This window comes from Aricia agestis, chromosome 1 (assembly GCF_905147365.1).
Source record: "Aricia agestis chromosome 1, ilAriAges1.1, whole genome shotgun sequence".
NCBI lineage: Eukaryota > Metazoa > Arthropoda > Insecta > Lepidoptera > Lycaenidae > Aricia > Aricia agestis.
In genome coordinates, this window is record NC_056406.1 from 4,639,360 (window position 1) to 4,666,722 (window position 27,363).

At 38.6% G+C, this 27,363-nt stretch overlaps 2 protein-coding genes across 2 annotated transcripts; both read right to left on the reverse strand.

Annotated features, from left to right (window-relative positions):
* Window positions 1-1,579: 1,579 nt before the first annotated feature.
* LOC121728434 (myrosinase 1-like) lies at window positions 1,580-9,513 on the reverse strand. The gene is made up of 11 exons (XM_042116967.1): window positions 9,399-9,513; window positions 8,590-8,693; window positions 8,108-8,252; window positions 6,941-7,107; window positions 5,888-6,148; window positions 5,540-5,628; window positions 5,253-5,400; window positions 3,274-3,437; window positions 2,796-2,948; window positions 2,549-2,640; window positions 1,580-1,879 (listed from the first exon to the last, which is right to left on the reverse strand). The coding sequence occupies exons 1-11, from the start codon at window positions 9,425-9,427 to the stop codon at window positions 1,627-1,629; spliced, it is 1,605 nt and encodes a 534-aa protein (XP_041972901.1). The 5' UTR covers window positions 9,428-9,513; the 3' UTR covers window positions 1,580-1,626.
* Window positions 9,514-12,701: 3,188 nt separating this feature from the next.
* Window positions 12,702-26,148, reverse strand: LOC121733248 (transient receptor potential channel pyrexia-like). Its single transcript, XM_042127110.1, has 11 exons — window positions 26,109-26,148; window positions 23,170-23,281; window positions 22,546-22,734; window positions 22,094-22,311; window positions 19,002-19,183; window positions 17,963-18,144; window positions 15,966-16,191; window positions 15,675-15,833; window positions 14,480-15,589; window positions 13,714-13,974; window positions 12,702-13,623 (listed from the first exon to the last, which is right to left on the reverse strand). Exons 1-11 carry the CDS (start codon window positions 26,122-26,124, stop codon window positions 12,769-12,771), a joined length of 3,510 nt encoding a protein of 1,169 aa, XP_041983044.1. The 5' UTR covers window positions 26,125-26,148; the 3' UTR covers window positions 12,702-12,768.
* Window positions 26,149-27,363: the final 1,215 nt, after the last annotated feature.

The window sequence follows — 27,363 nt, forward strand, 5'->3', positions numbered from 1 at the left end:
GGCGTGAAACAGCGCTTGCGCTGTGTTTCGCCGAGTGAGTGAGTTTACCGGAGGCCCAATTCCTTTCCCTATCCTCCTCTATTCCCTTACGTTCCCATCCCTACCCTCCCCTATTACCCTATTCCCTCTTAAAAGGCCGGCAACGCACCTGCAGCTCTTCCGATGCTGCGAGTGTCCATGGGCGACGGAAATTGCTTTCCATCAGGTGACCCGTTTGCTCGTTTGCCCCTTCTTTCATAAAAAAAATATGTTAGATTCCGCGCGAATTGCTAGTAGAGTATTAATTATTTATTCTATTATTAATATGAAAAATAGAGTCAACTTCTCTTCAAAACGTGATTTTCCTTTGCAGTCAATTATTATTGTGAAAAGTAGACTTAATTTTACAGAGTCTAAAATCAGTATGCAAATAATAACCAACAGAAACATAATATTAATCTGTCGTTTATGTGCGCCGGACCTTATGCAAGCTGTTCCCAGCCACATTTCAAAAACTCTTTATTGTAACAATCCCTAAAGGTGCCCCAGAAGTATTATTTAAAGGACGCATCCCGCAGTAAACAAAGAAAAATATACGCTAAGCGAGGAAACAAAAAAATCATTAATCTTCATGGATAATGATGGTTTTTGTGGCCCAGTTGAGATTTAACATTAGGTAAGGCTTCGTTCACATTGGAAGTATTTTATCATATATTATTTTTGTCACGTGACATTGGTATAGAATATATCCATATTAATATTATAAATGCGAAACTGTGTTTGTCTGTCTGTTACCTCTTCCATGCCCAAAGCGCTGAACCGATTTTGCTGAAAGGCAACTTAAAAAACTCGTAGAATCACTATGATGCTACGACACCAATATTTTTTATTTCCACACCAATTTTCGTTCAAATATGTACCAACAAGAATGTTGAGTTCTGCGCTTACCTTACCGGATTTACCTGTTAGTAAATAGTAGGTAGGTATATAATATAGCCTTAGGTAATTTTTCGTAGTGGTCTATTATTTTACATGTCGGAGCGCCGTCACGCGGAACCCTCCCGAGGCAGTTTATGTACATTGTACAGGGGGAAATCGCAATGTAATTGAAATAAAACATCCCTTTATGTTTAAGTACATGTTAATTTATTGCGCTGAAAATATGTCTTATTTATGTCAGATACAGAAATCAGTAATGCATGAGAGTTGAGAGTACCTACAGGGAAATAAAGTTCCAGCGATGAATATCCTCAAAATTCGTTTGATTGTAATAAATATGAATTGGCACTGATATATCATTATTTTTATGTTTGTGTTCGCATACCTCCGGAACTACGAGTGCAAGTCCGATTTAATTAATTCTTTTTCTCACGGGCGTATATAATATAGCTTTGATATGGGGTAACGTAAAAAAGCGGCCAAGTGCGAGTTGGACTCGCCCATGAAGGGTTCTGCAGCAGCCTAAATACCTACTCTGCCTACGGACACGCTCCACAGTATAATTATTATTAAGTATTATTATATTGTAAATAGAAAAAAAAATATGTACCTCGCCGATGAAAATCGGTGGGTACATAATATTATATTGTCGATTGGGCAAGTAAGATGGATAGTAATGGGGGGGTTTACGAGCATGTCAGTAAACTTTTACTGGACATCCATAAAATAGTTCCGTAGTCTTCCATAATAATGCATCAGTTTCGACTTGGTCTCCTCGATCTTCTGTCGGATGGTGGACTTGTTCTTCCTCTTCGTCATCTCGTGGTGGGGCTCCAGGCAAGATGGCGGGTAGTCGAGGCGGCGGTGCCTGATGATGCAGGCGTAGTGGTGGGCGGAGAGGCGCGGGGTGCGGGCTCGGTTGGGGTCTTCGTAGTTCACCTGGTAGAGGCCGAACTTGGTCCTGAAAAGAAATGATGATTGTGGTTAGGTATTTAAAGTTTGGTTTGCTACACGAAAAATGTAATAGTAGGTATTTTAGAGGAGGTGATTTTGTTTTATTAATATTTAGTTTAGTGATACAATGAAAAGCGAAGCGTGCGAGCGAGAACAAAACACGATATGCAGAATTAAAACAAATATTTTGTACTACAAAAAACTATGGCATCTCAACTCTGGAGTGAGGCTCACTAAGTTTCATTTAATTACATGAACTTTAAATTATTTGGACGCCTCCGTGGTCCATGTGGTTAAGAGCGTGGCTCTTGACTCGGAGGTCGTGGGTTCGATTCCCGCGTTGGAAACATGTTATTTCCAAGTTTGGTTAGGACAATGCAGGCTGATCACCTGGTTTTCTGACAAGTAAGATGATCCATGCGTCGGATGGGCATGTAAAAAGTCGGTCCTGCTTCTGATCTCTCGCCGGTTGTGTCGATCTTCCGTCCCACTGGGTTATGAGACTAAAGGAATAGAGAGTGCTTTTGTGTACTGCGCACACACTTGGGCACTATAAAATTACTCCTGCGTAGCTGGCCTGGTTTCAATGAAACCGGCAACCGTCACCGAAACCGGTGTGGCCCCCCACACCGGTATTATTTAATTACATACACAGAATTTTGCTATGTAAACTTACTTGTATCCATCGAACCACTCAAAATTGTCTATCAGAGACCACACCGTGTAGCCGGTGATTCGGACTCCATCTTCCCTGATAGCGAGTAAAAGCTAAAAAATAAATAAATCAATAAGATACTGGCGGCTAAAACGATAAACACTATATTCTATATTTAAAAAGCTTTAAACACCAGCTGTTTTTGGTTAGAGAAGTCACTGGTTTGAAAATAGAATTCTAACTTATTCTAAATTCAAAATTCTCTCACCTGGTCAAGGTATTGACTGATGTAGTCAACTCTGATGTGGTCCATAAGGTCGTATCCCGCGGTGGCGACACCGTTTTCGGTGATGAAGATCTCGATGTCCCCGTACTGGTCCTTCAGCCAGTTCACCAAGCGACGGATGCCTTTGGGGTAGATCTACAACAAGTTCCCTTTAGTAAAGTGTAGCGGAATATCCAGTGGAAATAACGGACGCTCATAGACACAATTCATATAGACAGCATGCGACTGAAGAAAATACTACTGCTGTCAATCGACTGTGCATTGCTGTCGCATGCGGTAAAATATATGATCGCCAGAACAACAGCAGACTTAGCAGGCCACGGTATAAGAAGGAATAGAAAATTTATTCTAGAAGATTTTTCTGGGCAAATGCCTGTTTTTCTTTGTCAATCTGTCTTTTCGTCTTCCTTTTCGTAGCATGAAACCTCTTTTCATCTACAGTAACACGTCGTCTATTTACCGGCATAATTTTCAGCGCACCATACGTTGCGTTGGGTGGAGGCACCATAACAGCGTTCAGCTCCTTAGACCCCTCGATGAACCACGTGCCGGGCGTCTCGTCCGCCCGCGCCGACCGGATCATGGACGTCGTGTAGTGGTTGAACGAGAACATATCCGCAGTACCTGAGACACAGGTAATTTCCTAATTTTATAATGGCTCAGCCCTAGTAGACAAGTGGCAAGCGATTATCGTAAACGCTAACAAAAATGTATGCGATTTGACATAAGTCATCGCTTCGCTAGCGAATACTAATGTCAAATCCCATACACTTTGTGGCGTTGGCGTTAGCGTTTACGATAATCGCTTACCGCTGGTCTAGGCCTTCAGAATGTAGGCGTGTAGGAAAAATTCAAGAGAAAAACGCGTGACACTCAGGGACGGCCGCGGTAAAGCTATTGCATGGCATTTTTATCAAAGTATGCAATTATAATTCGCATATGTTTAGTCGCACGCACACAAACACTGTGACGAAGTCTGGTAACTCCAAACGTTTTGATACGGCATGGCCATGGGCGCCGGGTGCAGATTTTAGTTTTCTTTCTGTTCTTTTCACTTTTTACGAACAACGACTGTCTATTTACGTCAACATAAAACATTTAGTGCTGAAACATTACGAACTATCCTTGTACGGCATGGTAATAGGGTTTTTTTTTTTTAATTATTAAAATTGGGGCCGTCTATGGACTGTTCGTCCATATTCTTTTTTTGTTATTTTATTATTTAGATTTTCGCACCAAGAAAATTAATTGTAGTCCATCACGCCATGGACACTTTTTTTTTAATATATATATATATATATATATATATATATATATATATATATATAATCTAAGGAAATCGGAAATATGTATATATATATATATATATATATATATATATATATATATATATATATATATATATATATAATCTAAGGAAATCGGAAATATGTATATATATATATATATATATATATATATATATATATATATATATATATATACATATATATATATATATATATATATTTCCGATTTCCTTAGATTTTATGCTGCTCCACCCTTTGCCTTTAGATGTTGTGACATTGGCTTGGTGGAGAGGGGTCACTCAAGCTGGGTGGGTTTTCTATTTCTGTGTCGAATCTACCCGCTATGTGGCTTAGGACTTTATCGTTCCTGTCTTTTATAGCCATTTTTATGTTATAATCTTTTATGTGTTCGGTTGACACCTCCGTGGCTCTTTTTATGAAGCTTGCCACAGCGTCTCCATCAGTGTCAGTGTAATAGACACAGGTGTTAGTGTGCCGGGATATAGCTACAACTGCATGAGGAACGCTGTCATGGATTGTCAGCTTTCGGGACTTAGTATGTATGATGATCACCGAAGGACTCGTTAATCCCTGAGCTTCATGGATTGTGAGGACACGAGAGTCCATTCCCAATCCATAGCCTGTATTAGTGAGGGCTGCTTTCTCCTCTTGTGTGTGGACAAGATACAGGGTATTTAGATCGGTTTTAGGTATTCTCGCTCCTGTGTACTTCATTAGCTTTAGGGACCGCACAATTTCCTTCGATGAATAGATGTTATTATAGACCATGCTTAAGGCGTATGCCACACTCCTGGTTGATGCTGGTTACCAGGTTTGGACGAGTGTATGTATCGCTCATGATGTTAATTAAGCTTTCCTTGGATGTCTTTGCCAATGGTAATAGGGTTACAAAATGCTTTTTATTTTTATAATTCCTGTTGATCCCGAGATTCTAACGGGGTGCACCCTGCAAGTGCACCCCCTGGCAGTTGGCACCCCCCTGACGGCGCCCATGGGCATGGCTACTCCGTTGACCGTGATATGAACGTTAATGAAATAGAGATGTGTTGATTATAATAATTAAATAAAGTTTTTCGACATTCCTTTTAGTTAAATTTATCTATGTCTGGTGATACTGTATAATAATTACCTTTAATAAATTCTTTTTCTTCTTTTGTAAAAGTCGGCAACCTGGACTCATCATATCCCTCTTTCATGCTGACTTCTTTCATTTTCTTCTCAACTGTTTCTGGCCAACCTCCTTCCTTAGAGAATATTGGATGAGCATATCTTCCAATCTACAGGACATAAAAGTAACAAAATATGATCACATGGATGAAGAGTAGTAGTATTTAGAGCCTTCTAAAATATCACAAGGATCTTTACTATAAAAACTTAGTTTTAAACTCAAATAAAAATCAATACTGTATACAGTACCATAAATTGTCTGCCAAGTTCAGCTAGCTTTTCCTCTTCCGGAGTCTCAGGTTCAATCCACATTATATGGTTCGCGACGGATATAGTACCTATATCCAAAACAATTATATTATTCCTTTAAATATAAAAAGTTGACGCCCGCAACTTCGTTGCGGCAAAATTCGTTTATCGCGCGGAAACCGTATATTTTTCTACGAAAAAACTATCCAATGTCCTCTCCTAGGACTCAAAGTATCTCTGTACCAAATTCCAATTCAGCAAAATCAGTTAAGCGGTTTGGGCGTGAAGAGGTAACAGACTGACACACTTTCGCATTTATAATTGTGTAAGTATACATAATGTGCATACCATCATTCGTAGGCCGGAATTCTTCGTCGAATATCCTATAAGCTTTCGCGTGAGCCAGTAGCACATATTTATTGCAGAGGAACGGAGCGAACTTCGCCTCCTGTATCTTAGGAGCGAAGGTTCCGTAGTTGTAGTTGAAGTCGCAGACCACTGTCGGCTCGTTGATGGTGATCCAGTTCTTGACTCTGTCACCGTAGAGGGAGTATAAAACTCTCGCGTACTCCCCAAACCAGTGGACTATCAGAGGGTTGGTCCAGCCACCTGTGAAACGAAAAGATTTAGGATTATTTGAATATCATGATTAACGATAGATATAAATTATTATTTAAATCTGTGTACTTATAGTGCTTTGCTTAACACGAAAATTTGGTTAAGCAAAAGCTAACTAAAATTAGATGGCATTGTATAAGTTAACTGTAGTTTATCAAAACTCAAAAAGGCTATTGTTGCGTTGTACAAATTGTAGTCAACTTGCCAACAAGTCCAACTACTAAGTCAGTTCCATGTATTATTATATTTCTCTATAACCAGTTAGTTCATTCAGATAGTGTAAAAGAAAAATAAAAAGTTTTGTACATCAAATTAAGCCTAGTCAGTACTTGAAAACCTTTAAACAAAAGGAATAAATAATATTTAAAAAAACTAAAAAGAAACCGCTTTTGTATTATTTTCAAGAATGTCATTGGCTCTTAAGGCATCTATACGTATGCAACGTTTCCAATTAACTAGACAATTACTGGAGCTAGGTAAAATCGTGCTCAAAGATTTCGTTACATACATACAGCCCAAGCTAATACTCAAATGCATGTCGCTCTTCAGCAGGGTTTTCCAAACTTATTTTGTCTACTGCCCACTTTGAGAACAAATTATGTAATTTAGCGCCCCCATTGTTTCAATTTTAATTGCATCCGCCAGGTGAAATGAATCACCCCGCAAGCCTCTATACAACGACACACCCTCACCGCCCCCTAGATCTTCAGCGGCCACAAGGGGGTGTTATCGCCCGCATTAGGAAAGGCTGCTCGACTACAGAAGTAGAGCGCAGATTCTTACCCAGGTCTTGCAGAGCAACAGGCAGGTCCCAGTGGTACATGGTGACGACGGGCTCAATGTTCTCAGCCAGGAGACCGTCAATGAGGTCGCTGTAGTACTTCACGCCCGCCTCGTTGATCACATCCGTCCATCCATTCGGCAGTATCCTCGGCCACGATATGGAAAACCTGGAAATTTACGACTGATGGCTAGTTTTATGGCGGATGATTTCACTCGGATGATTTTATGGCGCGTATGAGCTTGGATAATGGAATGTTAAGAGGATACACCAGGGGCGAGAGAAATTGAAAATAGGTATTTGAAAATGTATTGCTGTCTCACCAATCTCAAGTCTCCCACCGCAGAGCGCGATAGAGACAACACGACAAAAGTTCTAATAAAAGAACAAAAAATCTTCGATTCGTTGTCCGCTGATTCCTTCTCCAAAACTTAACCGATTTAAGTACTTTTTTCATTAAGAATTAAAACAAGGCTTGAGCTGTGTTCCTATGTTTTATTTTTTTGTATATTTTAGCCAGTTTTGTTTTCTGGGTGTTTGAACACAGAGGAAAATCTTGCCATTTTTTTGGATTTTTGGACGTTCTTATCTTTTTTAATAATAAAATTATGAAAAAAAAAAGAAAACATAGGGACATGCTAATAAAGGGCCATAGATATTCAGGAAAAAAATCATAACTCTACCGGCATTATCCAGGGAGGAAACAGGGGACAGCGTTTGTATGGAAAAACGGCGGTGTGGACTCCTCTTAAAGTTGTATATTGGGTCTAATTTTTTTGTTCAGAAAAGCCGTAACTTTTCTGAACAGATATATTATATAGCACCAAAAAATGAGGAAGCATATTATTATAAAGATATAATATCCATACTAATATTATAAATGCGAAGTGTGTTTGTCTGTCTATCGGTCTGTTCGGTCTTTCGGTCTTCACGCTCAAACCGTTGAACCGACTTTGCAGAATTTTTAGTGTGGAGATACTTTGACTCTCGGGAAAGGACATAGGATACTTTTTATCCTGGAAGAATGTACGGTTCCCGCGCAATAAACGAATTTTGGCGCAAGAACAAAGACATGGGGCGATCTTTGGTGCCACCTAAGATGTAGAGCATAAACAGTCATGATTTATTGAAAAGAGCTTTTTTTCTCTGAACCTTCCATCCCTTATTACCTGTAGAAGTTCAGCCCCAACTCAGCAGCGGCCTTGACGTCCTGCCGCCATTGGTGGTAGGAGTCGGCCGCCACGTCGCCCGTCTCCTGCTTGTATATGTTGTCCGAGGAGTGGAGCAGCTTGTCCCAGATGCTTGGACCTTTGCCTGGTTAATATAATGGCAGAATTATATTTTCGTTGCGCGTAAGCTCCGAGGATTTGGAAAGTAAGAAGCAGGTGGAAATATGGATGTCTATCGAAAAATATGGAGGATATTATTAATTCAATATCTCTTATAACTCCTTAAAAAGCTTAACATAACATGATGGTTATGTTTAAATAGAACCCCCTATTTTCAAATGAAATGAAATATTTCCGGTACACTTTGGAGCAAGTACAACATATAAGCATGGCACATTTGACTTGTTGATTTTAGCATGATTATTATGAGTGAGGAGAAGTCTTTTTAAAGTTGCCTACAGCTATAGTGCAACATACTATACCATCGGCATCCCAGCCTCCCTCTATCTGGTAGGACGAAGTGGCTGCCCCGAATTTGAACTCCGGTGGAAACTCCGGACTGCCTTCTATGCGCGGCAAAACGATGCTGCGTCAAATCATTAAGATCAATTTGTTACTAGGTACTTCATTAATTAAAAGTTGGCTGTAAATTATAGTACGTAAACGAATTAAAACTTTTGTTAATTCATCACAAAAAACATTTGTTCGTTCTTTATGCGCTTTTGTTTTTTATTTTTTTTAATTGCCAAATAAAATTAAAATAAAGTGTACTAGTGTGCTAGTGTGCTAGTACTGCTAGTGTACTGTTATCATAATATTAATACGCGAACGAAAAACTTTGTAACCCTTTTTACGAAAAATGGGGAAACGTAGGTCCATGAAATTTCGCACAGTTATAGTTTATATGGTGAAGGAGTGCACCGAACTAATATTATTTTGACTTACACATACACACACTACACACACTACAACACACACATGAGAAATGACAGATTTTTGAGTGACAAGCCTATACATACGAATTATACTCTTTTATTTATGGTTAAGTCTGTTGACAACAAGTTGACAAATTGAAAATGGATTATAGTTTTTTTTATTGAATCTAAGATACTATTAGACAATGCTTACACGGCCCCAGAGACAAGAGTTGAAAAAAATATGATAAATTCAATATTTTTTACAAGTATAGGTACTCAGTAGTCCTAATGTCGTTGATCGAATTTCGACCATTGGGCGATCTCTAGTTAAACAAAAAAACTCATTCAATCAACTATTAATAAAAAAGTCTTACCATAGGGCTGCTACACTGAACCAAATCATGTTTACGATTGAATCACACTAAAACAAACTAAACAAAATTCGGATACTGATAATTATTATTGTTAATCTTGCACATTTCCGCTCCTGGAGATAAAATTCAATTGCGAAAAATATGTTTTGTTGTGATAATAATTTTATTTTAAATAATTTATCTGTCGCTCTGTGGATCAGTCAGATTATTATTTATTATCCTGGGGGTCACGGCCAGTTCACGAAAGGTCATCGACCTCCATTGATGACCTTAATGTAGGGATGGATATCGTCTATAGTCTATACTCTATATTATCTTATATATAAAATTCTCGTGTCACAATGTTTGTTCCCGTACTCCTCCGAAACGGCTTGACTGATTCTTATGAAATTTTGTGAGCATATTGAGTAGGTCTGAGAATCGGCCAACATCTATTTTTCATACCCCTAAGTAATAAGGGTTGTTCACCCTTAAATTTTTTTTTTTAATTTTTGGACGAAATTTTTTGTTTTTATTTTTTTATAATGTGGCATTAAAAATACACACAACCCTACATTTTTACTTTTTTATCACCAACCCCTATTTTTTATAGCTATTTTAGTAATTTAATCATTGTTCATACTTCATCCCCGGTCTATATGGCAAAACAACATTTGCCGGGACAGCTAGTTCTATATACCTTCATCTGTGGATAACGTTTTAAGGAAAGGAGTCGTAAGCTAACTACCGCATTTAGTGGCAAAATTAATGATATCTGTAATTAAATGAAGAAAACAGATAGTGCCCCGTACATTATATTTTCTCTTCATATAATAACAGTAGTAATTAATATTCGTCTGTGACTTCTGTGAGTGAGGCTGAGGTGATAAGAAATGTAAGATTCAGTCAATTTACTTGAAAGCAGAGTAAAATGTACTCGCTATAAACTGGGGGATTGACGAGCGCTGTGTTTATCGCTTCATAGTCCGGCTTTAGTAAAACAAATATCGTTGTAGTAAATGAATTCAATGTATGTGGTACACTCCGATAGATTGGTTTCTTACCCCAATTTCTTAACATTTTAATGTAACTTCAATAGGGAATATTGCGCAAAGGTCAGAGTAGAGGGCGCCACTAGCATAATAAATATGGTATAAAATCCGACCAAAATGCGACATGTTGCACAGAATATTTACAGCAACGTTGTCAAAGTACGTCGAACACGAACATAATTTTTTGTTTCCTGTCTGTGCGGGTGCTGCCTCTAGTAAAAACATTGCAGTAATATATTATCCTATTGACTTGGCCTACAAGAAATGTTAAGTACGTTGCTACAATACCCCACCAAACGAACCCAAAACAAAGTTAGAAGTGCAAGTAGATCAACATTGATATAGTACAGCTGCTATACTCAACCTGCGGCCCGCCGGGACTATATTAGTGGCCCACGTGAAGTAAAGCCATGTTTAATTTCACGCCCACCGTCAAAATAGTGCAGTCGTCGTGAAAGTCATGAAAAATTTTCCACTTCTAAAAGGCGTGATAGATTTACGAACTTAAGGCACGCGGGTTCGCAAACTTACTCGGCTCGACGTCACGTCGGTGACACACGAGAATCGCTCACACTGGATTACCATGCTCCCAGGCTCGCGGATCGCGGCTCTTTGCTGACACACAGGCGATTAAGATCGTCGAGCCATAAGTCCGCGTACTTACACTCACGTCTGTCACTTCTTTAAATTGCTGAAGAACGTTAATTTTTAACTCTTAAAAATTCTGGTTGCGGCCCGCGACACTAAGCTTAAACGTGTTTGTGGCCTGTATAAAAAAAGGTTCAGTACCACTAATATACGTAGTAAGTAATTCTATTAAACGCATAAATTAAACGATACTCCACAAACAATTAATTGTCACAGCTTCAATAAAAACTAGTTCACAAGTCCATGTAATGGGACATTTAATGTGCTAATTTGTGCCATTTTCGGGCAATATTCCGCCAAAGCATATCTCACTGCTAACTGTTGAATAACTTTAGGTCGTTAAACACAATTCTAAGAACTCGAAATGATGTAATATATTCAAGAATTTATTCCCCAGAACGGTTCTACGACAATAGCCACGAAAATTATTTTATTAATCTAAAAACCTTTTAGTATTTGTTGAGATTACTAACATTTCGTTCTCGGTATTTCTCTTAGGCCAGGTTCAATCCTGCGCGTGTATATTTTGTATAAATTGGTCCATGATATTACGAAGTTTTGTGACTCGTCTCGCTCGGATCTAATCTATTTTATGTTGAAAACGCTTGAATAAAGAAGGTATGATTTCATGAGTGCAATTGACAAGCTACACAAGCAAGCGCCGTGAGATGCACCCATCAATATTAGATCCCGTCGGAAAGTTCTCGAGTTAAAAATGTAGTTCACGTGCTGGATCGAGGGAATAAATTATTTAGATATGCCCAAGTTTCACGGCAAACTGACGTGAAATTCACCGGGACCTAGATGACTGCGAATGGCTGTTTATTTATGTACTGCTGAAATATATCTTCGAGTTACTGCTCAAGAAATGTGTAGTGTAAAATAAAGTCAAAATAAAATGGTTGCTCTACAGTGTCAGGTAGTACTGAAAGATACGGCAGCGGCGTACATTAAAGTTGTAGATGTAGGCGGATTGAGCAACCTCTACGTTTGCTAATTACTCACGAAAAGGATTAAATTGTGAGTTAAGAGGATTCCACACCGCCGTTTTTCCATACAAACGCTGTCCCCTGTTTCCTCCCTGGATAATGCCGGTAGAGTTATGATTTTTTTCCTGAATATTTATGGCCACTATTAGCATGTCCCTATGTTTTCCTTTTTTTCATAATTTTATTATTAAAAAAGATAAGAACGTCCAAAAACCCAAAAAAATGGCCAGATTTTCCTCTGTGTTCAAACACCCAGAAAACAAAACTGGCTGAAATATACAAAAAAAATAAAACATAGGAACACAGCTCAAGCCTTCCTTTAATTCTTAATGGAAAAAGTACTTAAATCGGTTAAGTTTTGGAGAAGGAATCAGCGGACAACGAATCGAAGATTTTCTGTTCTTTTATTAGAACTTTTGTCGTGTTGTCTCTATCGCGCTCTGCGGTGGGAGACTTGAGATTGGTGAGACAGCCATACATTTTCTAATACCTATTTTAAATTTCTCTCGCCCCTGGTGTATCCTCTTAAGGTTCAATAAAAGATCACAGATTTTGAATATTTTTTTTATTAGTTTGTCTTATTTTATAAGAGGTAGAATATTAACATAATATATGACTATGCTTCCATACTGACGGTATAAAAATGAATATTAAGTAGTATTTTTTTGTTAATACTTATTGCCAGAGTATTATTTATACTACTTATTGACTTAGTTTCTTCTCGAGCCGCGTTAAGACTGACTTAATCCCTTCAATTTCCAACGACAGTTGATCAACTTTGACATGTAGTTGCTCAACCGGTGTGGACTCGTGGACATACGATATGACCTTATCTTCCACTTTTGTGACGCACTCGTCCAAACTGTTCAGGCGATTCATCACCTCGTCATACTTCATCTTCTGTTCCAACTTCTCTCCTTTGACCGTTTCAATTTTTTCTGTTCTCGTGTCTTTGCTGGTCAACGCTTCGTGTATTTCTTGCATCAGTTTACTGAAAGCTTCAAATCTGTGCTCCTCCTCTATCTGTTTGTTTTGTTTCTGTACTTTATCCAAAATGGCGTTACGTATTCGACTCGGTATCGTCTTGTAGTATCCCCATCTCGGTCTACCGGGACAGAGGACCATCGTTTCACATACTTTCTTCTTGTTTTTTATACCAGAATTAATTTTTCTCGGAAGAACTACGTTGAAAAAAGTGTTGTATACTAAATTGTCTAATATACTTAGAAACTCTACTTGCTTCCCTAGCCTTCTTATGTTCCCGAGAACCTCCAAGTCGTTAATGTCGTTGACGGCGACGCCGACCATTAAATTCATAAGTACGATTGCAGCCAATATTAGAAATATCAAGAATATTAATCGTACTATAATCAGGGATGTCGCAAGTTCCTTCGAATGTTCTTCATCAAACAGAGCTCCATAATCGAACTCGGACGTCATCATGACCATAGTTTTAACCATGGCCGCCCACGGACCATCGAATGGTGTATCAGAACGGAACTGTATCATGAAGCTTAGCGAAAATCCAACGACGAGGAATCCAAATGTTAAAAGAATCTGAAACAAATTGCAAGTATTCGAGTTTAACTCTACCGTATTTTTTCAAAAGGGGTATATTTAAGTACACAATTTAAAAAAGAAAATCACCTTTATCACATTAGATGCTACTTTCCCAAACATAAGAACGTAGTATCCCCAGTTAGGAAACCTGGAGAGCAGAAACATGAGTTCTATCCAAGAAAGTAGCAAGGCACATGTAGCGACGTGTCTCGGCCATTCGCTTTCAGTTCCTAAAGCGATAACCACAGTTGGTGGTAGAATGGCTGCCAGGATTATTGACGAAAATTTGATCCACGTTTCGAGTTGTAATAAATATCCAAGGCTTTTCACGTTCATGTACAGTACTTCCTGGAATGATAAAGACAATAAATGAATACTAATCAATTGATAGATTTAAAACGTAATAGTCATGAAAAAAATTAAAATATTTTTGATAAAATATCACTTAAAATTTTATATGTAACTTATGTTGTTTCAGTATTTTATAAGTATGTTTGAACCTTTAGTGTAATTATAAATAATAAATAATAATATCTATGGGCGCTTCACACCACGTCAGTCTGGCCCCGTGCTAAGTACCTAAAGGACTTGTGTTACAGGTACCAGACAACAAGGAAATATATTTAATACTTTTATACTATACATATATTTAAGATTTTTATTATGTCATACACATATTTAATATACATCCAGACCCGGGAACATTGAAAACTTTTTGTTCCGTCGGCGGGATTCGAACCCGCGACCCCCGGCTTGAGCTACCAACGCGCACCACTGAGCCATAGAGGTCGTCATTTTTTGTTCCACTTTTTCTGCTTGTTTTACTTGACATTAAATAAATAAGTAATGATACCTGCAGTATTGTGAGAAGAACTGTGCCATACATAATGCGAGCCCAAAGATGTGGTAGTAGAAATTTTGGTGGACGCTCTTTAATGTCTTTGAAGTAGAACACAGAGTAGCAAAATATTGTTAGAGACGCCACAAATAGTGAATAAACAAATATAATTGTATAGAAAAATGGTAGCAATGCCTTCCATTTAAGGTATAAAAAACTTTCCACCAACGGATGTAGCAGTAATCTTTTCTGTCCGTATCTGTTGCCCGTTTTTAAAAGTGCTTTAATAACTTTAATTTGTTCCATTTCACACGTGCTCGGCATAAGTATTCTGTAATCTACTGTAATTTCACAGGCGGAGTCTTGAAAATTTTGGCAGTTTGATGAGATGCACGTATCGAACACCTCCTCCATGAAATCAGTCGGCTTAGATAAGTTATTCAATATCATATCAATCGCTGTTCTTCTGAATTTTTTTGGTCCATCAGTATATCCTGAGAGATCAGCACCTTCTTTCAAAAGTAGCATTATGACATCTCTACTGCCGTGATGACTCGCCGAGTGCAGAGGATACCAGCCCATCGCGTCGACCTCGTAAATTGTAGTTTTGTCGTTTTCTACGATAGCTTTGGCTACATCTTGGAAGTTTCTAACTGCAGCTATGTGCAGAGCCGTTGCGGATTTGTGGGGATTTGAAGTCGTTCGTAATCTAATATCGGCATTCTTAGACAATAATATTTTTAGACTTTCTACATTATTATTTAATACTGCGTAGTGTATGGGTCCAAAACCTTTTTTCTCTGGAGCAGTCAAATAGTTAATCATCTCGACAACTTTATCGTAATTTAATAAATAGTTGAGAATATCATTGTGTTGTTTCTCTGCTGCCACATGTAATACGTTCACGTCCCCTGGTAAAGTAATCTTGGTGGATGCACCTTCATTGAGTATAGCCTCAACGCAATTCAGGTGGCCATGATTTATTGCTTTGAACAATGCTGTTTCCCCATCTTGGTTCTGACAGTCTATTAAATCTCTCTGTTTCGATACACTGAGTATTTCGTTTAGTACGTCAAGGTTGCCAAGGGCAGCCGCTGAGTGAATTGGAGTCTCCCCATCGTTTGCCTGAAATGTACACCATATTCAATTTACTACTTCATTCAAGTTTATGCCTATCATTATTATTTGTTGAATGAAAATTGGTATTTACACGCATAGCCACATCGGCCCCTGCCTCCAGAGCTATGCACACTCCAGGAACCCACGAAGCTTCCACAGACGCCTGCAGTACAGTGTGACCCTCGTAATCCTTCACGTCGACCATGGCCGACATCGGATCAGCGTCTTTGTAAGCGTAGTTAGCTAAAATCTGATTATATGAAAATATTTTTACATCATACGCACTCCGTTAAGTAATTTTCAATTGCAACTATAGTTAAAGCGCTAGGACCTACACTTATTTAAGCAAACAAAGTTATAGTAACTTATACATTAAATATACCTGAAGGGGATCTTCTAGCTCATTCTTAACGCATAAATGTAATGGCGTCTGTCCTGATGAGTCGAGACAGGCGATGGACACGCCAGCATTAAGCAGATCCTCTATGCTCTCTATGTTCTCCAGTAGCACAGCTGTGTGGAGAGGGGTTTCGATATTCTGCCCCCGAGCTTTCATGGTGTAGAATTTTCCACCGGCATTTAAGAGTATACGGACTACTTCCGTGAAGCTGGAAAAATATTCAGTCATGTATGAATAACGTAACGATTTTGTTACAGATCGCCCTACCCGAAATCTATATTTATGAGTTGATGAAAGCCGCAGTCTGTACCCAAATTAGTAAAATAATAAATAGGAGGCCGAGAGCGATCGCGGTCGGAACCCTTTCCCTGGTGTTTGTTAATAATAATAATTGTTGATGAATATTAGGGATTCTAACTTTGGCTCGAATTTTGAAAATAGCTCCATTATGCTTTGATTCTCATAATCGATTCAGTGGGTCATATCAATTACTTGTCTCTTGGGTTCCTCTTATCCGACCCAATTAGTGAATCGTTAACTTGTATAAGTTTAGGACAGGCAGGTTAACATATTAATAATAATTATTATAAGATAATCTTAACGTTAATGTTTCCGCATGTTTAACATCTTACACTTTACAGAATTCAAGAACCTTCATAACCACCACCACTACGCTCATGGTTTTCTGAAATTATCTGCTTTTTCACAGCGTACAAATGGAAATTTTCATGGAATAACGAAAATATTTGAAATCGTGATGGATCGGTCTTACTTACGTTTACGTCTTATGGATGGACACATTACAATTTACATTATACATAGTACTATCGGAGAAGTTGATTCATATGCCGATTGCGGGCCTATGTATTTTGGTCGCGTTATGTCAAACCCTACAACTAACACTGAATTGAAATAATTCGACCTCATAGTGCAGCACGAGTCGGCGCATGAGTACCGGAAACTATTCCCCTCAATTTTTTTATGCGATCCTCTTCAAATTGTCCTCCTAATAAAAAAGGTCCTATGACTTTTTACGATAAAGTTAATATTTTTAAAGATATGAATTTTTAAAGGTTCGAAAAATCTCAAATTTGGGTACTTTCGACCCATGAAAAATATATTAAAAAAATAAATATCTAAGTCATATATTTTATTAAATTCTCTATACAATAATTAATTATATTGTTAATAGAGATTTAAAAAAAATTCATTGTTTATATCTTTTTTTTTATCTTACTAAAAGTAGACAAAAAATTGTGTTTTTTGTATGGGAGCACCCCTTAAACATTTACTTTATTTTAATTTTATTATTAATTATTAAAGTAAAAATAAGGATTTTGTGAAAATATCAAGTGCCTAACTGTTACCATTATTGATTACGAGCAAAAAAGGCCAAAAAAATCACGTTTCTTGTATGGGATCCCCCCTTAAATATTAATTTTATTTTATTTTTAGTACTTATTCTTATAGTGACAACACATATATATACATAATCTGTGAAAATTTCAGAAGTGTAGCTATAGCGGTTCTTGGGATACAGCCTGGAGACATATAGACAAACAGACAGACGGACAGACTACGAAGTCTTAGTAAACCCTATTACCTACTAAGACTTCTGAAATTTTCACAGATTGTGTATATATCTGTTGCCGCTATAACAACAAATACTAAAAATAAAATAAATTTAAAAATAAAAAAAACCATTTTATTGGTATTTCAATAAAGAATATAAAAAAATGTCCGGTTGACTTGCAATTGTTTAAACAATGTTTGTTTAAACAATATGGCACCGGGTTGCGCCATGGCAACATGCATTTATATCATCAGGAGGGCAATTTGAAGAGGATCACATAAAAAAATTGAGGTGGAATAGTTTCCGGTACTCATGCGTCGACTCGTGCTGCACTATCATGACGTAGGTCCGTCAACTGCCTATGAATCAATTCTTGGTGGTCTTCGATGGTACATTCAAACCTTACCATTTAGCAGCAATCCCATGTCCGTAGTAGTACCCGGAGCCGGCGACGTCGAGCGCGGTGCGGCCCATCGCGTCGCAGATGTTGGGGTCGGCGCCCGCCGCCAGCAGCAGCCGCACGCAGTGGGTGCGCGCGCACGATGCCGCCACGTGCAGCGGCGTGAAGCCCGGCTGCAGGATCGGCAGCTGGGGAGGGATGGTGAGCTTTATTACACGACGTTAAAGTAATCATCAGGGAGATTGAAATATAAGTAGATCGCGGAGTAACGTACGGACGGTTATGTATGTTAGAGCAGGCTGCGTTCACAACAAACTGACTTATGTATACATGTACCATCTAAATAATAATAAAATTGATTTCATAGAGACAAATAATACACGTGGCAATTGATTTATATGCCGCGGCCGCATATGCGTAATGTTTCGCGATAAAAACGATTCTATTGGACGATCTGCATGTATACATGCAAATCGTATTACTATTGGACGATAGTCCAATGGTAATACGATCTGACTATTGGACGGACGGACTATTGGACGATAGTCCAATAGTATCGTCTCATTAAGCTTATAGTCCTTACACACTTAAGCGAAACAAACTTAAGCGATAGTCCAATAGTATCGTCTCATTAAGCTTCGGACGATAGACGCAGGTGCGGCCGGGCCCATAGGTAGTTGACGGACCTGCATCATTTAGTCGGATTATGTCAATTCAATATTATGCTGCTGCTGCATTCAGCTGTCGGGCCTGTCGGCTGACTTTGACGGTCACGCGACGGTGAACGCGACCAAATCTGCCTATGAATCAACTTTTCTGATAGTACATGATACTGTAGGCCTATCTATACAATTGTTATTTGACACTGTGATTATCATGATCATATCAGAATAATAAAACGAATGCTATGAGTGTATCTCTATGGCTATAGCCTTTAATGTATTACTATATTTATAGTCATTATCCTGATTTGTGACACTAAACGATGCTCATGTTAAACAAGTATTTTGCTTTAAAGGCTCTTCAGAATCAAAGCGTAACTCACAGTTCCCTTAATAGCCATGCAATTGTGGTCGATATTGTCCTTCCAGTTCTTGGGCAGGATGGTCTCGACGTTGCCGAGGTTGCAGCGGATGTTCACCAGCTCCTTGGTGACGGGACACAACTTCTTCACCTCCTCCTCCGCCTCTGATGATAAGTCATCACTGTCCACTCTCTTCTGCATGTCTGAAAATAATTTTTATATTAATACCTTACCTAATTTGCTCTTCATGTGTTGTTAAGTGGGTGGTACGACACTTTAATTGTTTTCAAATATATATTAGTAACAGGAAAGAATACAGATAGACAAAATAAATTATGTAATATTCATACAATTTACAGATATATTTTACCTACTCATACAGCTATATATGCTCAGAGTAATTATTTTTTTAATCAGGGCATTGGGCAAGTTGGTATGGCACTTGGGATGAACTAGTGAGAAAGGGAGATTCCATAGATACAGGTAGTTATGGCCACGCATTAAGTAGATAAGTAGTAACTAAATTTTAACTTATGACTTCATACTTACTTAACTAAACTTGAACTTGCTACTAAATTTTGTGTTTATAATATATGCAAATAGCAACTTAAAATTAACTTAATACGACGTGTAAACCAGCCATTTTTCACGAACCTTTAAAAAATCTTATTTCAACGTCTTTCACAATTGACGTTAATTACAATTCAAGAAGATTTTGATACCATTTCGCCGGTAAACGAAACAATTCGTGCTTAATTAAAAATATGGAGATCGCTCAGAAGTTCATGGTAATAATATTATCACTGCCTGCTGTAGCTGCAATAGTGCTTTTAAACCTATTCTCTACTTAAAATTTTGTATACTAATTCATACCTAAGTTTTTCTAGTACAAAAAGTGCTCTATTTTGGTAAAATCTGAAAATATTTATGATTAATGTATATTTTCTAAAAACCGACGTGTTCTTTAATGAATACTTTCATTATTTACAAATCAATTTTCAGGGAGAGCTGGCTACGAATGCCATGCGCAGAATCAACGACAACAGCAACGTGGTTGGAACTATTATAGTCAACCAGGAAGGTATTTTATTTTCAGAATTTGATTTTGTAGTTTAAAATAATAATTAAAGTGGCTGGTAAGCTGGCAAGCGCCCCAGCGTCACGAGTTTCTCCATAAAAAAGTGAAAAATATGGTCTATCAGCGCTGCTACTTTCACAGTAAACTCTACAAGGAACACGTACACACCCTCAAGTGATTATCACTTAGTTTTGTTACACCTTGTATATTCAAGAGTATGTTTACCAAAGTTACAGTGCTCCCAAAGTGATAATGCGCATAGAAATCATCGAAATTTTACGACAATGGTCGTATTTCCCGAGCGACGGTAGACGATATTGCTACATGTATTAGTCAAAGTTCGTCGTGATATTCCTGTAGCTTTTGTAATACGGTCAATATTACTGTGATTATCTCGAAAATGGTTTCCAATAAACGTTCTTTACAACATACTTGAGTTAAAATAAACGTCTCTATGTAGCATAGTAGTACGTACTATATCCCACAACCGCAATTTACATTACTAACGAAGTATCACGCGTATTCATAGTAATTTTTATTTATATTATGTAGATGTGTTTTCATCGGTCAGTCTATGTTTGGTTACTATTGAAATATTTAAAAAAACTGCCTTAAAGATTATTACCACGCAGAAAAACGACGCGAGCCCTCGCAAAGCTCGGCTTTATCTAGTTTATATTTGTCTGTATGTAGCACACAGTAGTTTATTATAATTTCGTGCCAAGGTTTCCCGGAGACGACGACGCTGGACAGCCTGACGGCCGCCACCTACTCCACGCACATGAGGAATATGTGCTACCACGCCTCCAACGCTCTCAAGGAGATTGTTAGTACATACCCCGCATTCCATTTGATGTTAAAAACGATCAAAACGCTCAAAATGTCTCCTATTTTGTTGATCGTTTTAACATCTAACGGAACGCGGGGATAGTGTTGTATATTGCCAAAGAGAAATGTAGCTTGTAATCACATAGATGACGTCCACAAATCAGTTGCGCTGAAATTACTTTTTTCGCAACAAAATCTATCCTACCAGTCTCTAAAATTACTTCTACTCATACCAAATTCCATCTGGTATGAAGAGGTAACAGACAAACAGATAGACACATTTTCGCATTTATAATGTAAGTAAGGATGGTAAATTAAAGCCATCAAGTTTGCAGCAACTTTCAATGGTTGAATAGTAGGAAAATGAGAAAGAAGTATTTTTTTTCAGTACTGTGTAATATTAAAAACGTGCCAGTATCAAATTTTATACGTGGGAGAGCCATGCTTCGGCACGAATGGGTCGGCTCGACCGGAGAAATATTTTCTCACAAAAAACCGGCGTGAAACAGCGCTTGCGCTGTGTTTCGCCGAGTGAGTGAGTTTACCGGAGGCCCAATCCCCTACCCTATTCCCTTCCCTACCCTCCCCTATTACCCTATTCCCTATTAAAAGACCGGCAACGCATCTGCAGCTCTTCTGATGCTGCAAGTGTCCATGGGCGACGGATGTTGCTTTCCATCAGGTGACCCGTTTGCTCGTTTGCCCCCTTATATCATTAAAAAAAATCTTATCACAATAATGATATAGTAGAAGGTATGTCAAATTCTTAGAATAATCCTAAAAATGTTATCTTTACAGGATGTAACTGATGACTTACTAGTTTTGCGTTTGATATCGATAAAATCAGAAGCGGTCGTGGTCCCCGATAAGGAGTTCCATTTGATCGTGGTCATGAGCAGAACATAAATATGTTGATTGTTGGTACATATAGTTTGGGACTAGTACGGAGCAAATAAATTTTTGAAAAAAACCTGTCTTAAATTATTTAACTTAAATAATTATTGCCAATGAATACAAAAGAAAAGTGAAATAAATATTACAGGTAGAGGTAATTAAAAAACAACCTATGCTTATCGCGGTATCATAATCGAGGATATGAGGTAAGAGCATATAATAGGTAGACTGACAAAATGACAAAATGCTTACTCTACCTTTGGGCTTCGCATAATCAGGTAAAAATATGTTATGGCCATACGTTTTGACTTACCTTCAGGGAAGTCCAACAGAATGGCGACTTGTCGTGAGTTTCCCGCGAAAGCTGCTAGATGCAGGGGCGTCCGGCCGAGCCTGTCCAGCCGGTACTTCTCCGCTCCGAACTTGATGAGCAGACCCAGGGCGTCTCCCCCGCTCAGCGCCGACATGTGGCACGCGGAGACCAGGTCCAAACGACATGTTGCGTTTGGATTCGCACCATTTTTGAGCAGTCTGATAAAATGTAATGTCAATTAACATAAAAGTATGGACTTTATTTCGAGAAAGGTAAAAGAAGCATATCGCCGAAAATTCAGACCTCAAAAATCTTTATTTTATGACGTCATCTTTATAAAATTGTGTCAGTCTTGGGACTTGGGCTTCAGAGTGACTAAGAAATGTTTTCAAATCGGATTTAAGTAAATCATTCCACCCAAACCTTATAAAGCACAGTTATGAATAACATACTTTTCCACCTCCTCTATGTCATGGTCGTTTATCGCTTCCAACAGTTCCGTGTTGAGGCGCCGCAGCCTCCTGTCACTCCGCCTCCACTTCCTCGGGAAGATGTCTTCTGTGTCGCCCAGCGGGGTTGTGTCGGGGGTCGATATCTCAGACGATGGACCCAACTGGTTCATGAAGGCTGGGTCTTCATCGCTGGAAAAATGTAAAGAGAAAGCTTTTCAGCTTTTTAACCCATCAATCCTCAAGCGGCAGCCGGCTGCCGCATAATAATTGAAAATCTATTGTGTCTGCGATACCCACGATGGAGGTGATAATCACTTGTAAATTATTCTTAGTATAAATGATACATCTTAGTTTTTTCCGTTCGGGAGAAGCACACATTCAGGCTTTCAGGTGTAGTCTGGGGAAGGGGAATCGAGTTATATGAAAACCGCGCCCGGTCAAGATCCACTAAAACCAAGCGGTGTTCCTGCTTCTCCAATTTTGGCAGAGCGAGAAACGCAGGATACACAACCGCGTCACACGTCTTAGCCTAGGCATTGATAGTCACGGCCGCACTAAAGTAGCAATCTGTCCCCCGTCTTATCACTTCACTACGAGTACTCGTATGTCTGGGAGATTACTCACAAGTTGCCGTACGGAGTGAGCCTGGGTCTCGCCGGCCGGAGCCGCTCCAGCCCGGGGCTGGGACCGAGCAGCGGCGCCAGGCTGTCCTCCGCCTCATCGCCTCGCTCTACGTCTGAAAAGGAAGACCAAATTCAAATTTTAGTTGGCTAAAGGCCTTGCAATTACCATTTAGGTAATGTAGGACGGGCCGAATTCCTGTAAACATTTATAGAAATTCAGCCCGTCCTACATTCGGTCATCGAAATACTTTCATTCGGTCCCTAAAAAGCATAAGAAAACTTGGATATTTTTGGAGTCGTTTATTAACAGATTTATCAATCCAAATATTATGTTTTATCCATTCAGCATACCTAATCGCCTTTATCTCAATCAATTGGTCACCGAGTGTCCGGCCAATATTCGGTCCATTGAGTCACAATTAGAGAAGAGCACCTTTTGATCGACAAACATGGTTGATTAAAACTTGGTCGACGGAAGTTTGATCCCGGGGCGCGGACGTGACCGGCCTACGTCAGGGGCGTAGCTACTCGTGGGCCCCGGGCGGTCGGGCCTCTGAGATGAGTTAATATTGCCATGCTAACGACACTTTCGGAAATGTGAAGTAAATAACGCGTCCCTTTTTGGCAAACCGTAAACAGGAAATGGTAGATTCTGTTTACTAAACCCAACTCTTATATCTCTTTGAACTATTTGAATTAGTTTTACTTCAGAAGTGTTATCTACATATATACTGCAAAAGTTTTCACGCTTAGAATAATCAACATAATTTTCCATATTGTGTATGTAATTTTAGTCTCCAGAAATGGCTCACAGTTAGCTTTTGATGAGTGGCGCACTATCAACATAGTTTACGGCCAGTCATTACAAACGTACGTAAACAGTAAACACTAGTCCATAATCTCTTACTGATTTTAAGCTATGTGTGCCAAATATTCAAATTAAGTATAAACAATCGATCAAGTGCGAGTCGGACTCGCGCACGAAGGGTTCCGTACCGTTATAGAGCAAAAATAGGCCAAAAATTGTGTTTTTTGTATGGAAGCCCCCTTAAATATTAAAGTACACTGTATAATTAAGGATTTTGTAAAAAATTCAAGTGCCTAACTGTTTCCATTATTGATATAGAACAAAACAGACCGAAAAAATCACGTTTGTTGTATGGGAGCAAATATTAATTTTATTTCGTTTTTCGTATTTGTTGTTATAGCGGCAACAGAAATACAAAATCTGTGAAAATTTCATAAGTCTAGCTATAGCGGTTCTTGAGTACAGCCTGGCGACAGACAGACGGACAGACGGACAGATGGACAGACGTACAGATGGACACACGTACAGATGGACAGACATCGAAGTTTCAGTAATAGGGTCCCGTTTTTACCCTTTGGGTTACGAACCCTAAAAAGTAAGGTAAGGCAAAAAGTTGTGAAAATACTACAAAACAATAAAGAGAGAAACAAAACTTTTTACCAAATGTCTTTTATTTGGTAAAATTAAAAAAGCTTAAGCTACCAACAACAATTATTGTAATACTTCATAGGTACCTAATTGCTTAAAATCTTCAAGGCACAGACTAACCAAGTCTAGTCTAGATCTTAGTAATTGTGCGAAATGACTACACAACTCTAAAAAAAAATATATAAAGAAATGTCGATTAAAAAACAACACTTGCCTCCGAAAATCAGTGGAGGCAGTTCCGGCTTCCGCCACATTTTAAAATCATTTTATGACCACATTAATGCACTCGTAAACACACTTAAAAATACTGGCAGGTAATAAAAATAATTTGAAGGAACATTCCAAATGACACTTCGCGTGCGAGTTGCGACTGACAGAAATACAAACAGACCGAGTTGAAGGCTGGTCTTATAGCGTCGCATGAGCATCATGTAAAGTACACAGATAAATAGATTTAGTGGAAATATTTTGAAATCAAGCCGGAAGATCTATATTTTGACCATTTTCCACCCTTTTATGTTGCTCAAATTTTTTTCACTATTTTTTTTTATTACTAGGTAGGTTGTTTTAAATATATACAAGAAATTAATAAGTACTTTTACAATCAACACCAAAAGCGCGTCAAATTTTTATGAAAACCGGATGGTTAAGGAATGTGCAGAAAAATCACTCTTATCACATTCTGCGCCATTACATCCAGCTATTCGTGGCACAATTTGTGGCCATTTCAATGATATTCTATGTTACTATTGGGCCATTTTCTGACCAAAAGGCTCGTAACAATGACAATGGAGACTTTAAGGACAATATTTTCTGAAAGCAGTAAGAATACGTCTTGATAATAATAATTTCCTTATGGGCATAGCTACTATCAAAGTAAACGTTTATTCTCAGCCCTACAGGATTGGAATTTGGAACTCAAAATATAATAATCAGACTCACGAAAAAATCACATATCAGAATATTTTATGTTTGAGATAATTAATTGATAAATAGAATGGTGGATTTATTTTACATTTAAAGTGTTATGCAAACATTAATCTGGAGTGTTATCACAAAACGCAAACAAATAAATCACATTAGCTGTGCAAATGATAATGATCACAAAACAAATCTGTTGTTATTGTTTTATTAATAGCAAATAATATAACAAAATAAAATAATTTGCAAACTCTACACACCAAAAACCTTCTACAATTGCGTTATTCTTAAATGGACGAACTTTTTGCATATCAAAACGCGTAGATATTGATGAAATGATTACAGGTTAACATCGGGTTTGACATTATTTCAGTAATCCAGTCCAGCGCTGGATTATTACTGGAATTTTGTAAACGGTCACTGGAATACACTGAATTGCATTAAAACCCGCTGTTATTCTGAAAACGAAGGACTTTTGGAATGTCAAAACGCGATACCAAGGTCTGTTTCAAGGTGAAGGGAGCCTTATCGTTTTTCGATTAGTAACACAAACATTGACATACCTCTGAGTAGAGACATCTCCCGCGCGGCGTACTGTGTGTATTGCCGGTTATCGCGAACGTAAACGTCTTCGACGCACCGATTATCGTTATCAGTTGCTTGAAAATATCGGCAACGTGGACTTAGCGCCGTGGAAGAGGCAATAACAGAGTACAAATGACTATATTGCACTTGAGAAGTGCCGGCGGAAATGAAAACGATTTTCGCCATCGAAAAGAAAGAAAAATGGACATAGTAATATGTCCGGTCGATGGACCGATGGACCGATGGACCGATGGACCGATGGACCGATGGGCCGATGGACCGATGGACCGATGGACCGATGGACCGATGGACCGATGGACCGATGGACCGATGGACCGATGGACCGATGGACCGATGGACCGATGGACCGATGGACCGATGGACCGATGGACCGATGGACCGATTGACCGATGGACCGATTGACCGATGGACCGATGGACCGTCAGCGCGGTGCAGGAAGCAGTTGCCTCCTGCACCGCGCTGACGGTCTGCTCTACCATATTACGAATTTTTGATTGGATCAGGTGCTCTGAAGGGAAAAAGAAGTACACGATGACGTCGCTAAATAAGTTTTTGACATACTACATAACGAGATAGCTCGCCTTGCAAATGCGTAGTTATTTACTCCACATTGTGCAATTTTTCAATGTTTTCATATAATTTGAGGTGTGAATTGGCACCTGAGTCAGTTCTATTTATTATCAGGTCCGTGACGATCGTTACCTTATCAGCAGGTAACGAGGACAAAGTCACTTAGTCACATTTTACGATTTACGATTACATATTACACCTTCACAATGATTGCTTTACTGATTTTGTTTATGGGCTCTCCGCTTATTGCTATCGAATGAAGTACCAAAAATACCCTGAAGGGTGCTTTTAGAGTATTGGCTCACGCTAAAATATAGGTATTATTACCTGACCCGGCAACTTTGTTCTAGTATCAATATAAAAATTAGATAAAAACCTATTCTCAGTCCTAACGAATGTATACCCGAGGAAATTGATTCCTAGGCAGTTGACAGACCTACGTCGTTTGGTCGGCTAATGTCAATTCAATTTTAGCTCTGGGTTTGACGTAACGCGACCAAAACTTTACTTAGGTCCGCCATCTGCCTATCAATCAATAGTACATACAAAATTTCATTAAAATCAGTTGAGCCGTTTTGGAGAAGTTCGCGCACAAACACTGTGACACGAGAATTTTATATATGAGATGGATGGAGGTTTATT